Below are 15,862 nucleotides of genomic sequence, written 5' to 3'. Positions count from 1 at the left end.
CGGAAGATGATGGCTGAAGCCTTCAGTCCATTTCCAGCAATGTAAACTGTTGTCTGCTTCAATGTCATCTTGCCCAGATTGCCAAACCATCCCTATAACCATGTCTCTTGTTTGGGCTTTCTCCACAGGATAGTGTGTGAGATGGGGGAGGCCAAGCCCAGCCAGCACGCTGGCTTTGTGGAGATCTGTGTGACCGAGTGCAAGCCAGAATTCATGGCCCGGTCTTCGCAGTTCTACTATTTCATGGTAAGTTCTTACGAAAACATCTCATGGACTGAAGAGGTACTTGGACCCTTGTTACCTGTCACTGTGTCTGTCCATCATCCTTGAACATGATCAGCCTCCAAGCACAACTCTGTCATCCTGAGCACACGAAGTTTTTCCTTCTATTTTAATTTTAAAAAATCATGTTATGAGCAAAAAAATTCTTGCCTAATTAATGTTTTAACAGTTTAATAATAGTCCAGATTATTAGCCCTGTTACATAGAGTCCTGGTCCAAATTAGTAGAGAAATTCCTCATCATTAGTTAAAATTCTTCTACAGGAAAAAAATAAATAAAGAAAACCTTTCTAGTATCTCACCTTTTTGCTAGTGTGATGCTTTCCCTGTCAGCATCTCTCCAGGCCCTATGGTTGAAGGCACTAATCTTCCTCCAGCAGAAGGTGGGGTTGTCACTGTGAATTGTCACCATCCTGAGGCCCTCACTGGGCTCAAGGCGATGCCCATGGTGGGGTTTCCTCCTCCCCAGTCACAAGTTACCCGAGGTCCTTGTTTTCCAGGCAGGGAATGCCCAGGGGTAGCACTTGGCCCTGTGGGGACTCCGGCGCTGAGCTCTGGCCATTGGGATAGGATGTCCTTGGCCAGAAGACCATGGTAACCACAGAAGTAACAACAGTTAGAACGGACAGAGACATTGTGGTGGTGATAAGTCAGGGTAAAACCTAACCTTCTGCTAGTGATGACAGAAGATCATATATATTTAGCCACACATAGCAACCATGGTGGTGGCAGTTGTTCCTGGAACACATTTGTGTTTCATTGGTGCTAAGTGGTCTTGTGGGTGCCCAGGGGAAGCACTGCTGCACATCAAGTTAGAGCAAGAGGGACTAGTTAATCATGCACATCAAGTTAGAGCAAGAGGGACTAGTTAATCATCCAGGCTGGGGGTGAGCTGTAGATCATGACTATGGGTCAGTAGCAGAGAGCTACAGGCCATTGGTTTGGATGTTCCGTGGTGAGAGAGCAAGCGCCAGCCAAGCCTGGACTTCTTTCAGCCTCGAAAGGGTGATGCTTGCACACATGGATGAAGATGGGATCTCACCGTGGTGCTCATGCATGCAAGGGTGAGCTCAGCAAAGCAGATGTCTGCCAGTGCTGTGGCTGCCACAGCCTAGCATCTTTTGGCTCATATCGCTCTGCTCTGCTCAGATCTCTCTTGAGCTCAGATACAGCCTCACACACAAGTCCAGGACATTCCTCTGAGCACACAGATTCAGAGCCTTCACACAGGCTTGCAGCCAAGAGTGGTGGGACGTGCAGAGATCCAGAGCAGCAGGAATGCTGTATGCTCCAGACCAGTTATGGTACTGTTTTGCAAGGACTGCAGGTACCCCCTGGCTCCAGCCTACTGTTTTTAGTGTAGTTCTGTTAAAAAAGCCTTTATTATCCTTTTAGGCTCCTCAGAGAGCAGCAGGTGCAAGCGTGTCCATGTGCTATCAGTGACACTTTTCAGCTGCAATGGCTTTGAGAGACAGAGCAGTGTCTCCCTGTGAGGATGGCAAGGGCCATGGGAAGGCCAGTGCTTTGCTCACAGTGGTTGACCAGGCTGCTACTGTTAGCTGCTTGTTCTTGCCCCAAAAATGAGCCTTTCCTTGGAGGATTCCCTGCCCTTTGACTCTCTAATGATATCTACTTCCTCTCTGGAGGTCTGTGGCCAATCCAAAGCATTTGATTACAAGGACTAGGTAAGCTGCAACCTGTGTTTAAGCTGACTCTTTGCATGCTCTGTCTTGGGACCAGAAAAGCCAGAGTTTCTTTCCCTATTCTCCACGGGGCCCAAATCTAACTAGAAATTACCTTAAGGCTCCACTGGAGAAGATTCTTATTGCACCAAGATCCTCTAGATACCAATACTCTTGTGTGTTTTACTTAGCTCCCTCTTGCACGTGCACATCACTGTGTGTCTGGCATCTAGGAAGGGACTGAGGAGAATGTTTACTAATATGAGAAATTGGGAGGTGAAGTCAAAAAGTCTCTAGAGCTTGTTACTGATGTGATCGCTTCCATGTTTCCGCAAGTTTCCCTGCAGCAGACAGTCCCACAGCAGTAGGGAATTCCCCATGTCTCCAGCCCCAGACATTAGAAATCTCCCAATAAGCACAGTTAAAGAATCTCGTTGTGAGTGGCCAACCTTAGCAGGCTCTCGGCATTCATCTCTGTGCTAAAAGCAATTCAACAGCAATCACAGTCCTCGTTTTAAGGAGGTCATGGCAACTGGACTTGCTGCACACTTTACATCAGTGTAGAAAAGAGCCAGAGGGTCTTTGCACTTAACACTGATGCAAGTTTGGCTTTACCATGGTGAAAGTCTCACAGAAGTTTCACTCTCAAATTTTATTTATTTATTTATTTATTTGCTCCACTCACCCACTTTCTGCCAGTGTTTCTTGTCCATGAGATCTAATTCCTCAAAGACTCAATGTTTGCACGAGGACATGCAAAAATTGTCTGTGCCTTGATCTGTGCAGATTTGTTCAGTCTGGAGATGAGATGGTCCCATTGTTTCCATCAGAAGAGCTCTACTCCTGCAAGGGGATGCATCTTTTCTGATATCATTCGTACATGCAAGCATTTTCTTTATGGAAAGGGTACTGGTAACAAATGCCAAATATATTGGCTTCCTCTCTTGAGCTATTTTCTAATTTCCCTATTTTCTATGTTTTCCATTGTCACTTAGATACAGTAATAGGGACATGGGGACAGCCAGACAGACAATTCCCATCAGGCAGACAGAAGGGCTCTTTCCAGAACATTGCACTTCAGAACATCACCTCTGCTACTCTTGGAATTACTGTCTGATTTTGATCATCCATGTCCTTCTGTGACAGTTTTTCCCTCTGCTTGCTGGCCTTCTGGCTGCCCATTATCCCATTCATGCTCGAGAGTGAAGCCAGAAGGGTTTTCTTCACCTCAATACCTGTATGCTGGTCAGAAGAAAAACAGGCACTTTCCAGACCGCCTGCCATATGCCCTCTTCTGTGCTCATCGCTTTGGTAGCAGGAATTGTGTTCATTGGCCCTGCTTAAATTGCTTTGATGCTTCTGCCAGGGGCATAGAGATGTTATGCTCACGTTACAACATCTCTTGGCATCTCAGAACTTGGGTGGCAGCTTTAAGGGAAGAAAGGGGCTTGAAATGCAGAGAAGGGCATCCCAGGAGAGTTACAAAGGCTTCTGGAAAATCGTGTTTCAAAAAATCTGAAGCAAAATAGGGTCAAATCTGATCAATAGGCTTAGCCTCTGCCTAAAGGAGGGGATGATATTTTGAACTCAACAGAGTATTTCATTTCAGTGTTTTCAAAAGGACGTGGCCTAGTTTAGAAATTCTGGGACAGACCCTCCCAACATTTTTAACTAGAATTTCTAAATTAAAAACATTTGTTTTCAACAGTCATCTGTGATCAAACATGGAAATAGCACTAAAGAAGTCAACAAGCCAAATGGAAACAAAGCATTTGTTTGCCGTCTGAAATGAAACTTAGGATGATCTAAGTGAAAACCATTTCTTTTTTCTTTTTTCTTTTTTCTTTTTCTCTTTTTCTTTCTCTTTTTCTCTTTCTCTCTTTCTCTTCCTCTTCCTCTTCCTTTTCCTTTTTTTTCCCTTTTTTAATTATGTATTTTTGTGGCTGTAATTATTGCTGTCTTTCAATCTAAAAAGAAAACCCTTTCATTGGCCTGTTCAGATAGCCAGGTGATCCTTTATTCTGGCTCAGGATGAGAATATCATGGCTCAGTGCAGGTGTTGTAGGCCACTCTGATTATACTGCTTCTGGGACAGCTCCTAAATACCCCCAAAGTGCCAGGAAAGCATTTTGACCAGGTCCCCTTTCCAAATGGGAACAAGAGAGAGGCACGCACTGCCTCTCCCGCCCCACCGAACCGGTAGCAAGGAAACCAGGGTTGTGAGCTCCAGAATGACTAAAGTAGGAACAATGATCTTGTGATCATGAAGCTGTGACCAACAGGCTTCTAACTTAAATCTTCCATTGCTTATGACTTGAGGTGCTGAGGACTTCATACAACCATGGTCATACCATGCCCAAGTCAGAGCACCAAGACAGAGGGTCATATTAGCATGGGCAGTTAGTATGTTCAGTATTAATTTGACATAGGAATGTTATAATTTTCAAAAGAATTTAGGCATTTATGTTCCCTGTGGGTACCTGGTTACTTACTTAAACAGTGATGCTTTAGACAATCCTTTACCCTTTTAGGTCTCTGGTTTTAGTTTGAAAAATTAGTGCAGCACTTTGAAGATACAATGCAACCACCATAACATATGTATATGGAGAAGGAAGGAAGGAAGGAAGGAAGGAAGGAAGGAAGGAAGGAAGGAAGGAAGGAAGGAAGGAAGGAAGGAAGGAAGGAAGGAAGGAAGGAAGGAAGGAAGGAAGGAAGGAAGGAAGGAAGGAAGGAAGGAAGGGAGGGAGGGAGGGAGGGAGGGAGGGAGGGAGGGAGGGAGGGAGGGAGGGAGGGAGGGAGGAAGGAAGGAAGGAAGGAAGGAAGGAAGGAAGGAAGGAAGGAAGGAAGGAAGGAAGGAAGGAAGGAAGGAAGGAAGGAAGGAAGGAAGGAAGGAAGGAAGGAAGGAAGGAAGGAAGGAAGGAAGGAAGGAAGGAAATCTATTTCAAAGACCGAAGGAAGGAAGGGAGGGAGGGAGGGAGGGAGGAAGGAAGGAAGGAAGGAAGGAAGGAAGGAAGGAAGGAAGGAAGGAAGGAAGGAAGGAAGGAAGGAAGGAAGGAAGGAAGGAAGGAAGGAAGGAAGGAAGGAAGGAAGGAAATCTATTTCAAAGACCGAAGGAAGGAAGGGAGGGAGGGAGGGAGGGAGGAAGGAAGGAAGGAAGGAAGGAAGGAAGGAAGGAAGGAAGGAAGGAAGGAAGGAAGGAAGGAAGGAAGGAAATCTATTTCAAAGACCGAAGGAAGGAAGGGAGGGAGGGAGGGAGGGAGGGAGGAAGGAAGGAAGGAAGGAAGGAAGGAAGGAAGGAAGGAAGGAAGGAAGGAAGGAAGGAAGGAAGGAAGGAAATCTATTTCAAAGACCGAAGGAAGGAAGGGAGGGAGGGAGGGAGGGAGGGAGGAAGGAAGGAAGGAAGGAAGGAAGGAAGGAAGGAAGGAAGGAAGGAAGGAAGGAAGGAAGGAAGGAAGGAAGGAAGGAAGGAAGGAAGGAAGGAAGGAAGGAAGGAAGGAAGGAAGGAAGGAAGGAAGGAAATCTATTTCAAAGACCGAAGGAAGGAAGGAAGGAAGGAAGGAAGGAAGGAAGGAAGGAAATCTATTTCAAAGACCGACACTTAGCTAGCTCTGTGTGCCAAGGTTTCACTGCTAACCTTATGGATGCTAAGTCCCTCCACCCTATATTCTACATTTTTACATGCAAGGGTGCAATACTTCCTGCCAAGAGCAAGAAGAAAAGACAAAAATGAGAAAAGACGCTACCTGTTGCAGAGATCCACCTGACACCTCCAAAACTTCCACCTTCGAGGATATTTCCTAGGACAGATTGTAATAAGGATAGGATGGAAGAAAGGAAAGACCTGGGAAGCAGGCAAAAGTAAACAGCCCCGTGAGGGATGCGGAAGGTTTTCTGGCCTCCTCTGTCACCATCCATTTCAGCCTCCTACAGATCTACCAGACCTCTTTGCATTTTCCATCACCTTTTGCCAGCAAGGAAATGGTAAACAGTCTGGAGGCTGAGTTTCAGTGCAAACATGCCGTGCAATATTTATGAAAGCCACTGTGAATAATTAATGACTTATTGCAACTTCGAAAGCTTAGCCACAAACCCTTTTGTGAGACTAGCATGAGATGCTGCAATACTTTGCATAGGAGCATTGCTAATGTAATTCTGATCCGCGAGAGTCCTCAAAAGGGCGCAAATGGTCATTTCATCTGAATCTGGGGAGAGGGGGTCACCTACCACTGAGCACTGGGACTCAGACTTGGTGTCTTTAACTCAAATAAGTGATTAGTGATGATTTACCATTGCAGCCTTAGATAGTACCATAAAAACACGATCATGCTATATGGAAGACCCATCTAGTCCAATATCTTTTTTTTCACAACAGTGGCTGTTCGTGCATATTCCCAGAAAAGTGGTAGAGACACAGTTCTTTCCCTTCTATCCCTCCCAACCTTCACAAACTGATAGACAAGGGACTTCTTCTTGAGGTAAAACTATCCAAATTGACATGTCAGAAAGAGTCAAGCACAGAAAAGTTCCAGCTCTGTTAGCAGGTTTTCCTACTGGACCATAAGTCTGATTTTCACGTTCAGGCCTTTCTCCAAGTAGTAACTTCATTTCAAATGGAAGTAGAAATATTGCTGCTGTTTTTCAAAATGATTAGCCAGAGGGGGACATGGAGTGTGTGTGAAAGAGGGAGCCGTGATATGTGTCAGGCGATTTTATAAACGTGGATTAATGGTCTCCAAAGCTCAATAAGACGACTGCATGATGTACCTGCTCATTCACAGGAGCAGAGGAGAGCTTCAAGCATTTGTGTCATCATTCTTAAAGAGAGGGAGGAAAAAAAATCTTCATTTAAATGCATATAGTGGCTTTTCACTTGGGACTGAGTGGAAAGTTTTTCTATTAAAATGCAAATGAAAGAACAAACTGTAACTCCAAATTTCTCCCTGAAAATGGATGTCTCCTCTCTGCACTATGGTAAGAGGGTGATCTGTGTCTTCAGACTGCGAGTATTTTATTCTTGATTTGGGGAAAAAGGGAGGGGAAGGGGATAAGAGACAGAGGCTTGGGATTTTTGAGCTCCGGAAGGAACTGTATTCCTTTTTGTTATATTAACCCATCACTGATGTATTTGGAAGAGCAATGTTGCACCACAGTTCTCTTTCCTGGGAAAAAAGCCCAAGGCCACAGAAAGTATTTTTAAACTACTCTCCAGGATGGTACACCAGGTTCTACTCGTTGCCAGATCAATAGAGTTTAGAGCAATCTGTCCAAGAAACAGGGTTTTTTTTCACTTCTTTCAAGTTCTGCACTTTTCTCTGGAGTAGGAGAGCCCCCACTGAGGTCCAGTCCACCAGTTTAAGACCAATTCAAGCCCCCCACCAGTTCAAGCTCAGGGCTATCTTACAGAGGTGGTGTTGCATTGTAGAAGAACATGGCTGAGCTGTTTCACATGGGTGGTGAAGACGGGAAAGTCCGCCTGGAGAAGCTGCAGCTTCTCCAGGCATGGAAGTGACTTTGAAAACATGGAATATTTCTGAGCAGATACAAGAAAAGTTCTTATATTACATGGAGACAAGACAAAACTAGTGTTTATGTGTGGATTCATCCCATCCAATCTGATATTCCAGTAGAGTGTCTGTGATAGGGCTGGAGTCATTCTAGGCTTTTCTTTTAGTGGGAAGATACGAGCATCTCCCAAAACCTGATTAACAGTCTGCAGGTGCCTACATCTCTCCCGTATTAAAGAGATGGTCAAATTAACTCAACTCTTCTGCTCTCTTTTCAACATGACCCTTTGCCTTCACAGACTCTGACGCTCTCAGATCTCAAGCCGAAGCGGGGCCCAGTGTCAGGGGGCACTCAGGTGACTATTACAGGTAACAACCTCAACGCAGGCAGCAATGTCATCGTGACATTTGGGCGACAACCCTGCCTCTTCTACAGGTACGCGTAAGTCCTTCCTCTATATGCCTGAAAAAAAACCCTAAAGAAATAACTGAACTTCTCTTGGCAATCACGCAATTATAGTCAAGAGATCTCTTCTGCAGCCAGGACTATTTCCCTCAAATACTTCTGTTGCCTATGGCCGCATCTGTTCTGTAGCAAGACTTTTGCATTCTGCCCCATTTTCCATTAGAGCAATCTGACTGTGCATGCTTTCAGATGGGAGGATAGGATTTATTTCATTGTTTTGATTAGTATTTGAAGTACTTTTTCCATAGTCCCTTGTTAAATTTCACTGTAATTCTCCACGGTCCCATGCTTAGCAGCTTGTTCTGGGAGTGCGTAGTTAAAAAGATTCATTTTCGTGTCCCTGCTTTAGATGAGAGAAGAAAGAAAATCTGACAACATTGGTTCTTAGTATTAAAACACCTCCCTTTTATCCCAAAATAGTCCTGTAGTGCTGAGAAATGGATGACTTGCAGCATTCCAGCCCTGAGTTGGCTCTTGTTCAATGGCAGTTCAGAGATGCCTAATGTCAGTGTTACCTGCTGAATGCTCCCTGATCCCTGTGAGAATCAGCCTGTGTCCAGTTCCCAGGGGCTCCTGCAGCTCGAAATGCCCCAGTGCGATGCATTTTGCTGCCAGTATTGGTGAGGAATAGGGGTGGAGTTGGCATTCTCCTCTTAGCCTGCCCTTGGCAAAAGAAGAGCTTGTTCACAGGGGAGCTGGGACCACTGTCTTGGGGTAATGTACTTAAAACTCCGGGCTGTGAGACATCCTTTTTAGCTGTCTGTCGTGTAGTGTCGTTCATTTTCTATAATTCAAGAAGGTGAAACCACAGCCTGTGATTTAAAATGCAGGTGGGGATGATAGCTTCTGTACAGAGCAGATTGGGCATGGGGCTGAGCCCCTTCTTCATGAGAATATGCCGAGACTCTAGAGGGTTCCACACTGGAAGTGAGGTGCTGAAAAGAAAGAGTTTACTCTGTTTTACCCTTTTTGGGTATATATGATGCGACAAATCACAGGCTTGGGGAGACTGAGGTTGTTCAAAGCCTCAGTTTTTGCATCTTTACAGAAGGCAAGGCTCACTGCAAAATTCAACTAGTTTTGAGCCCTGCCTGAAAGAAAAAAAGTTACATGAAAAATCCTTCTTAAGTATTATTGTGCAACACTTCTCACTATATTAGCACTTCCCATGCAAAGATCCCAGACATGTTGCAAACTGCAGTTAAACAAGGCTTACAGTCCTGCAAAGTAGACTTTATTAACCCAGACTGGGAAAGCTCAGGAACAAACACTCCTTTTTATGAGCTGCTGCTACATATGCCTGCAGGCAAGAAGGAAACATCCATCATGCATTTAATCATGCAGAAACATTTCTGGAGAGCAGTCTGTTTTGGACTTCCCTTGGGGTTCAGTTTATATTCTGAGACCTGAGTAATGGTAGCCCTTGTCATGTTACTTAAACTAGTGCAAAGGCACATGCCACTTTCTCAGATGGATGTGTCGCACTATTTTCAGCATATTCCCATAGCATTGAGTTTCACCACTTAAGAAGGCATAGGTTAAGGTCACAGGACATAACAGTAGGCAGTAGGACTTGTTCTGGCATCGTTGCATTGCTGCGGGCAGAACCTGATTTATTCTTACTTGCTTCCGCTCACAGGAGGTCCGCCAAGCATATTGTCTGCAACACCACTGCTTCAGACGAAGGCTTTGAGAAGGTGAAGGTGTCTGTGAGAGTGGATAAGGCCAAGATCCATCAGGAGTTGCACTATGAATATGTGGAGGATCCGACCATACTGAGGATCGAGCCCGAGTGGAGCATCTTCAGGTAAGCATCCTATGGACATCTCCAGCAACTTCCCTTCCTTTCTCCAAAGGAACTCTGTTTCATCCAAGGATAAATGATCCTGCATCGTGGCTTCACTAGCAGTGTGCAGTTTCCTGACTTACAGCAGTAAAATTCGGCTGCAAATGCTCACTTGAAGTCTGCCTCGGGCACAACATTCTGACTGCAGTAATTACAAGGCCAGGTGGAGCAAGTCTCTAACATGATGATGAAGCTTCTTCCCTCTTCACTGCAGTCAGGTTTATCTTCAGCACCAGGATGCTCCCTGGTTGCATGCTATTGCCACCCATTGGCATGGTTAAATCAGGTAGTTGTACTCTTGGAAGCTGCATCTCCTGTGTTTCTGGTTGTGACTGTGTTTCTGGCCCCACTGGGCTGTGCCCATGGCCTCCTGTGACAGCACCACAGGTGAAATGTTCATTGGTCTCTTAGAGCCAGATATAAATATCATGACCCCACTTAAGGGAATTAAAACAGCAATCCCAACTCATCTCACAGCCCTTCTGTGCTTGATGGCTTAGCATTAGGTATCACTTATTTGGCAGTAATGCCCAGAATCCCCAGGATCATCCTCCAAGATACAAACACCAAAGGAACCCCTGTTCCTGCGCCACCAAAGGGCCTTCCTCCATGTTAGTCCTGGCTTTTCCTCTTTGCTCCATTGATGCCGCTTTGGTGAGTGTTTCCCAGAAGGTGTCTGAGAAGAGCATTTGCTCTGATGCCTGGAAGACATCAAAGCATTACCCTAATGCCCTCAAAAGCTTAAAGAAATGGCTTTGTGAAGGGAGAAATTGGTCATTAAATACAATGCTATTTCCTTGAAAAGATACCAAATAAGAAATCTTAGACTCCCCTCTTTCAACTATTACAGTCCTCTGCTCCCCTGTCAAACTGGACTGATTGGAGTATCTGGGGATTAGGAGCAGGGCTGACAAATCCCTTTGGTTCAGATCCCTTCCAGAAGGTGTTTTCACAAATCAATTAGTGGACTTAATTACTGTGGGGGATTTTACTGATTTAGCCGGATTGAATCTTTACACATTGGGCTTGAAGCTTTAGTGCACGGATTTTCCAATTGGGGGGTTTATTTTCAGTCAGAGTTCAGGTTATCAGTGAAATAAGAAATCGCTTTGCTCCCTTCCTTATTAACGTGAGTCTAGTGCTAGTTAAAAGGTGTGAGATTGACAGCTCTGGAGAGTGAATTCCCCTGTTATCTACAGGAAAATTGCAGCACGAGAGCCTTCCTCCATGTTACATCTATCTGGCTAGTAGGCAAGAGGAGACGTTCTTCAGAGCCTTGGTATCTCTCCTGGAGCTGCCAGACAGAGACATGGAGACACTAGCAGTGGTGGTGGAGCTGATGGGAGGAAGAATGAGTGGGAGCAAGCTGTGATTCCCTTAGTGTTTAATTAACAGCTACAGAACAGCACCAGCTCCTGACCCTGCAAAGCAGGATGTGGAGATGCTTGCATGGATGATGAGGATTCTACCTGTCTCATTATTCAGGTGCAATCATAGGATCATAGAATCCTTAAGGTTGGAAGGGACCTTTGGAGATCATCCAGTCCAACCCCTGCGCACACAGGGTCACCTAGAGCACGTGGCACAGGACTGCGTCCAAGCGGGTTTGGAAGATCTCCAGAGAAGGAGACTCCACAACCTCTCTGGGCAGCCTGTTCCAGTGCTCTGGCACCCTCACTGTCAAGAAATTGTTCCTTAAGTTCCTGTGGAACTTTTGGTGCTTCAGTTTGTGGCCATTTTGTCTGGTTCTGTCGGTGGCCACCAGTGAAAGAGGCCAGCACCATCCTCCTCACTGCCTCCCTTGAGGTACTTCTAGACACTGCTCAGGTCTCCTCTCAGCCTTCTCTTCTCCAGCTGAACAGGCCCAGCTCCCTCAGCCTCTCCTCATAGGGCAAATGTTCCAGGCCCCGATCATCCTCGTAGCCCTGCGCTGGACTCTCTCCAGCAGCTCCACATCCCTCTTGTACTGAGGAGCCCAGAATTGGATACAGTACTATCCAATATCCAATCCTACTCACCTAGGTGTCCCTGCAATCCAGAGGCATCTGCTTGAGCAGCAACAGGGGTGTCAAATTTTATCCAGAACTACTCACCCCATCTCTTCTTTCTTGACATTTCTTTTGCACTTTTGGATCACTCTAAGAGGTCAGGTCATAATCTTGAAGAAGGGTCCAGAGAGGTAACATGTTGCAACCAGGATTACCACTGTGATTCAAGGTTTCTAGGACTGTTTGTGCAGTATAACTGCTAACCTAGGGATCTCCATGCTGGATATCATAATTGAGAGAAGCATAAGAGCAAGGTCTTCAGAAAGAACTGGGTGAATGTACAGTAAAGTGAAATCCTAAGAGTCAAACAAAAAAATAACTTACTCAGGCTCATGTATCACGAAGTAAACTAAGCAGCCTCTTCCTCAGTGTGTTTGTTATGCAATATGATTCATTACAGCAAATCCGCTGTGCTTTTCTGATTCATCACTCCTGGCTATGGGGTTAAGCTGTTTTGAGGGACAAATGATTGCTACTAAACCAGCTTTGCAAAATTAGTGGATGAATATACCCAGTCTGGCTTAAAACCGCCTCAAACATCATTTTCCAAGACAATAAATGAAAGATTACTGTTAATTTACTCACATAGCCAAAAAAAAAAATGAGTCACATTGAGCTGGCAGGTAACTCCAATTTTATAAGGCTCTGTTAATACATTTAACCTGGGTTTGATTTGAGTTACAACTAGCAATTATCTGGATCTGCTGAACTAAACGCATGCTCAGACCTTTTTGGGCAGCGAAGAGTTAAATTAAGAACATTCCTAGTCTTGGCACCTTTATTATTCCTATTTCCTGTAGGTGAGTTGTTCCAGTAACTCGCTAAGCTGTGAGTGAGAGTGAGGACAGGCAGGTCGGAGATGTGAGAGGTAAGAAGGACCAGAAGCAATCGTTAGGTCTGTGTGTTATCACACTCTCTGCCACCCGTTGTCTCTGTCCTGATGTTTCTCAGGAACAGAGATAAGTGTAGCAAGGTCCTGATGCTGCTTCCCATTACCAGGTATCGAGGTCTTGCCACAAGCCATCGACTGAGGGAGCTGTTGGGAGAGTTCTGCATAGCACTGGGGCTGCCACTTGCTCCTGAAGCCGGGGGAATTTCCCTGAGCAAAGTATGTTGTGATTTATGGGCAAGGAAAAGGATCAGGAATGCAGGGCTGGGGAGAGAGAAGAAAAAAAGGAGAAGAGAAAGAAAAAGAAGAAAGAGAAAGAGCAAAAGCAAAAAGCGCTGAAGTTTGGAAACAAGTAGATGGTGTCAGGATTTGAGTTTGCTGGGAAGAGGCAGCAGCAGGATATGGCAAGGCCAACATGATGATGAACACTAGGGCATGAGTGAGAGGAAAGGAAGGGAGATGTTGCTATCGTGCAGACATAACCTGGGAAGGGGAGCCATGACCTGGGCTCAGAGACCTCCTGCTGATGCTCAAGGATGCATTTCACTGTGTAGCCATGTCTGCTCCGATTTGATGGGGCCAAGAAGTGACATCCATCCACAGCCAAGGATGTGACAGCCGTTGGCCATCAGCTTGCAGAGGAAGGCAAGTGTCAGTTGGATCTGCTGGCAAGACAGGGTGGATTCCGTGGTGACTTCAGCAAATGCAACTATCTTGGCTATTTTTTTTTTTTTTTTAAAGAGAGAAGGCTCCTCTCTAATCCATCGCTGTAGACATACTTAAAAGCTGCGGTCTGAAACTACAAGCTCAATTTCCAAACCAAACACAGTATTTTTAACACATGGTGTAAAACTGTCTGCACAGTGGTGATTAATTAAAAGGGTTTCTATATATATATCTATATACACATATATAAATACACACACACACACACACATATATCCATATATATACACACATTTGGTATGTCTGGAACATTTAAAACTCTCAGTTGAGTAAAAATACAAGGTTCTAACTTGAATCAGCAGAGATTCATAATAATTAATGACTATAGCCAAAACTCCAGATGAATGAGGATAATGGAAAAATAAAAGCTTAATTTATATACTTTTCTGGTTTCTGGAAAGCAAACTCTCCCTGGGTGATGTTGGGAATAGTTAATTTGAAGAAGAATTTTGGGAGAGTGGGTTTCTGCTGTTAGGCAAGGGTGGGGAACCATCTTATAAGTGAGTATGCGACCTCAGAAGAAATTCCCCAAGGGTTCAAGAAAGCTCAGCCACCCAAACAGACCTTCCATGGAAATATAAGACATTCTTTTGCTCCATAAAATTTCCCCACTGCATTGTTTCCATCACAGCTGGTGATTGCGGAGAACAAGAATTTAAACTACTTAAAAACTCACGGCCAAATGTGGTCTTAACCACGGATCAGGCTGCATAGGTGTTGACTGAGTGAAAGACCATAAAGAACTTCTTAGAAAAATGTCTCAGGAGCACCTTCAGAAGGAGGTGGTGTGATTGTGCTTCTGGTAGAGCTCCTGGTTCTGCTATTAGCTGCTGAGAAAGATTTGGATGGATATATTTTTTTTTATTTTTACTTTTTGCCAGGCTATGATTAGTTTCTTGTGGTAATGCTGGGATTTATCATAAGAATAATATTGTAAGAAGTAACTCTTGGACTTGAGAAGGTGACAAGAACTTTTTATTGCAATAGCAGAACACTCCTACCTACACTTTGCTCCTCAGACAACATCAAATCTCTCATCTTCTTCATCAATAGATGCTGTCTCTGAACTAACAAATAAACAGTTTAGGGCTGTTCTTTGGCCCTGAAGCCAGCTAGCATGTATAGCTCTCATACTACCAAATAAGCTTTCATCCTTTCAAATGAGCTTCAGAATTACCATAGCCACAGCCATCCTGCTACTGGGAGCAGTCGTCAGCCCATGTCATTCCTCCAGCCTTGACCAAGCATTGCATGGGAGGATGCTAACTAAGGTAGTTGAAGCCAAGCCAGCATACTGTTAAAATTTCAGTGGTACGGATGGCCATCAACCAGTGTCTGAGCTGGTGCATGGATGTCTTTGGTTCATCAGGATGGTTGTAGTCAGAGGGACTGATGCATGGCCCAATTAGTTGATGCACACCAAAACTTGATATCCGTGCTGCTGGGAAATGTGTCTTTGCATTCACATCCTACCTGTCCCAGATGATTAATAATGGAAGATACATGACAGACATGGAAAACAAAGGTCAAAACTTTGTTCTGGGTAGAGCTGTGGACCAGCACAGGCTTCTTCTTTACAGTGTATTATTCTTCAGTGTTTTTCTCTTGTCTCATTAGTAATGCACATATTTTACATTTGGATGTATGTGGACTTTTACCTGCAGGCAAGAAAGGGATGCTGGGCTTTCTTTTCCCAATCTCGCATAAATCAAATGATTTCTGCATGGTCTCCCCTCCCTTCCTCTACAAAGAGCTCCAAGAAATAAATTGTGTTCTGAATATCTTGCAAGGCGAGTTACACAGGCACATGTTGAAAACAGTGAGCATACTCCTCACCCTGGGTAACCTTCAGCTCTGCAGCAGAGATAGCGCTGCCCAGTGAGGAGTTTGCTGTCACCCTGGCCTGGCAGTATGAGCCCTGACACCTGATTGCCACCAGAAGAGGCAATTGGAAGGAAAGAAGGGAGTTTCCAAAAGCCATTTCCTTTGGGTGACACTGATTGCAGGAAGTGAGAAGGGCTCTCTCCGCGTCTCTGCTTCTTATGAAGCAGAGGTGGACCTTATGAAAGCAAAAAGGTTTCCCAAAGTCAGTATTTTGTCTGAACAAAAGAATATAAAGATTAGAAATCTCTATTCTGTTGAATGTTGGAACTAACACACGTTGCAAAGCTTATCTGCCTGAGTCACCAAATGGAAACCAAGGAAATGCATTCCACCCAGCAAGTCTGAAGACTCTGTAGGAGTCTTCTGTGTTGTAGGACTTATTTCCCCAGAGCTCTCTAATCAACAGCACTGAATGATGATTTCAAAAACAGGTTTAATACACCACAAGGGACTAGAGAATCCAACTGAGATATTCTGTATCCTCAAGAGAGAGTCTCTGAAGGTTTTGGGTACTCACTTAGGTGATATAAGGGATA

General features: G+C 44.7%; 1 protein-coding gene across 1 annotated transcript in view; it reads left to right on the top strand.

Moving 5' to 3' along the window:
- Window positions 1–15,862, top strand: part of PLXNA4 (plexin A4) — a 404,602-nt gene that overhangs the window by 335,724 nt on the left and 53,016 nt on the right. The window contains exons 14-16 of the mRNA XM_088531807.1: window positions 129–246; window positions 7,767–7,903; window positions 9,573–9,740. Of these exons, the coding sequence (XP_088387933.1) occupies window positions 129–246; window positions 7,767–7,903; window positions 9,573–9,740 (423 nt within the window). The remainder of the gene's footprint in view (window positions 1–128; window positions 247–7,766; window positions 7,904–9,572; window positions 9,741–15,862) is intronic.

The sequence above is a fragment of the Tinamus guttatus genome, unplaced genomic scaffold (genome assembly GCF_059628265.1).
Source record: "Tinamus guttatus ecotype Peru unplaced genomic scaffold, ASM5962826v1 Tinamus_guttatus_pri_ptg000434l, whole genome shotgun sequence".
Lineage (NCBI taxonomy): Eukaryota > Metazoa > Chordata > Aves > Tinamiformes > Tinamidae > Tinamus > Tinamus guttatus.
Note: the sequence above shows the minus strand (reverse complement) of the source record. Positions and strands in the feature narration are given on the sequence as shown.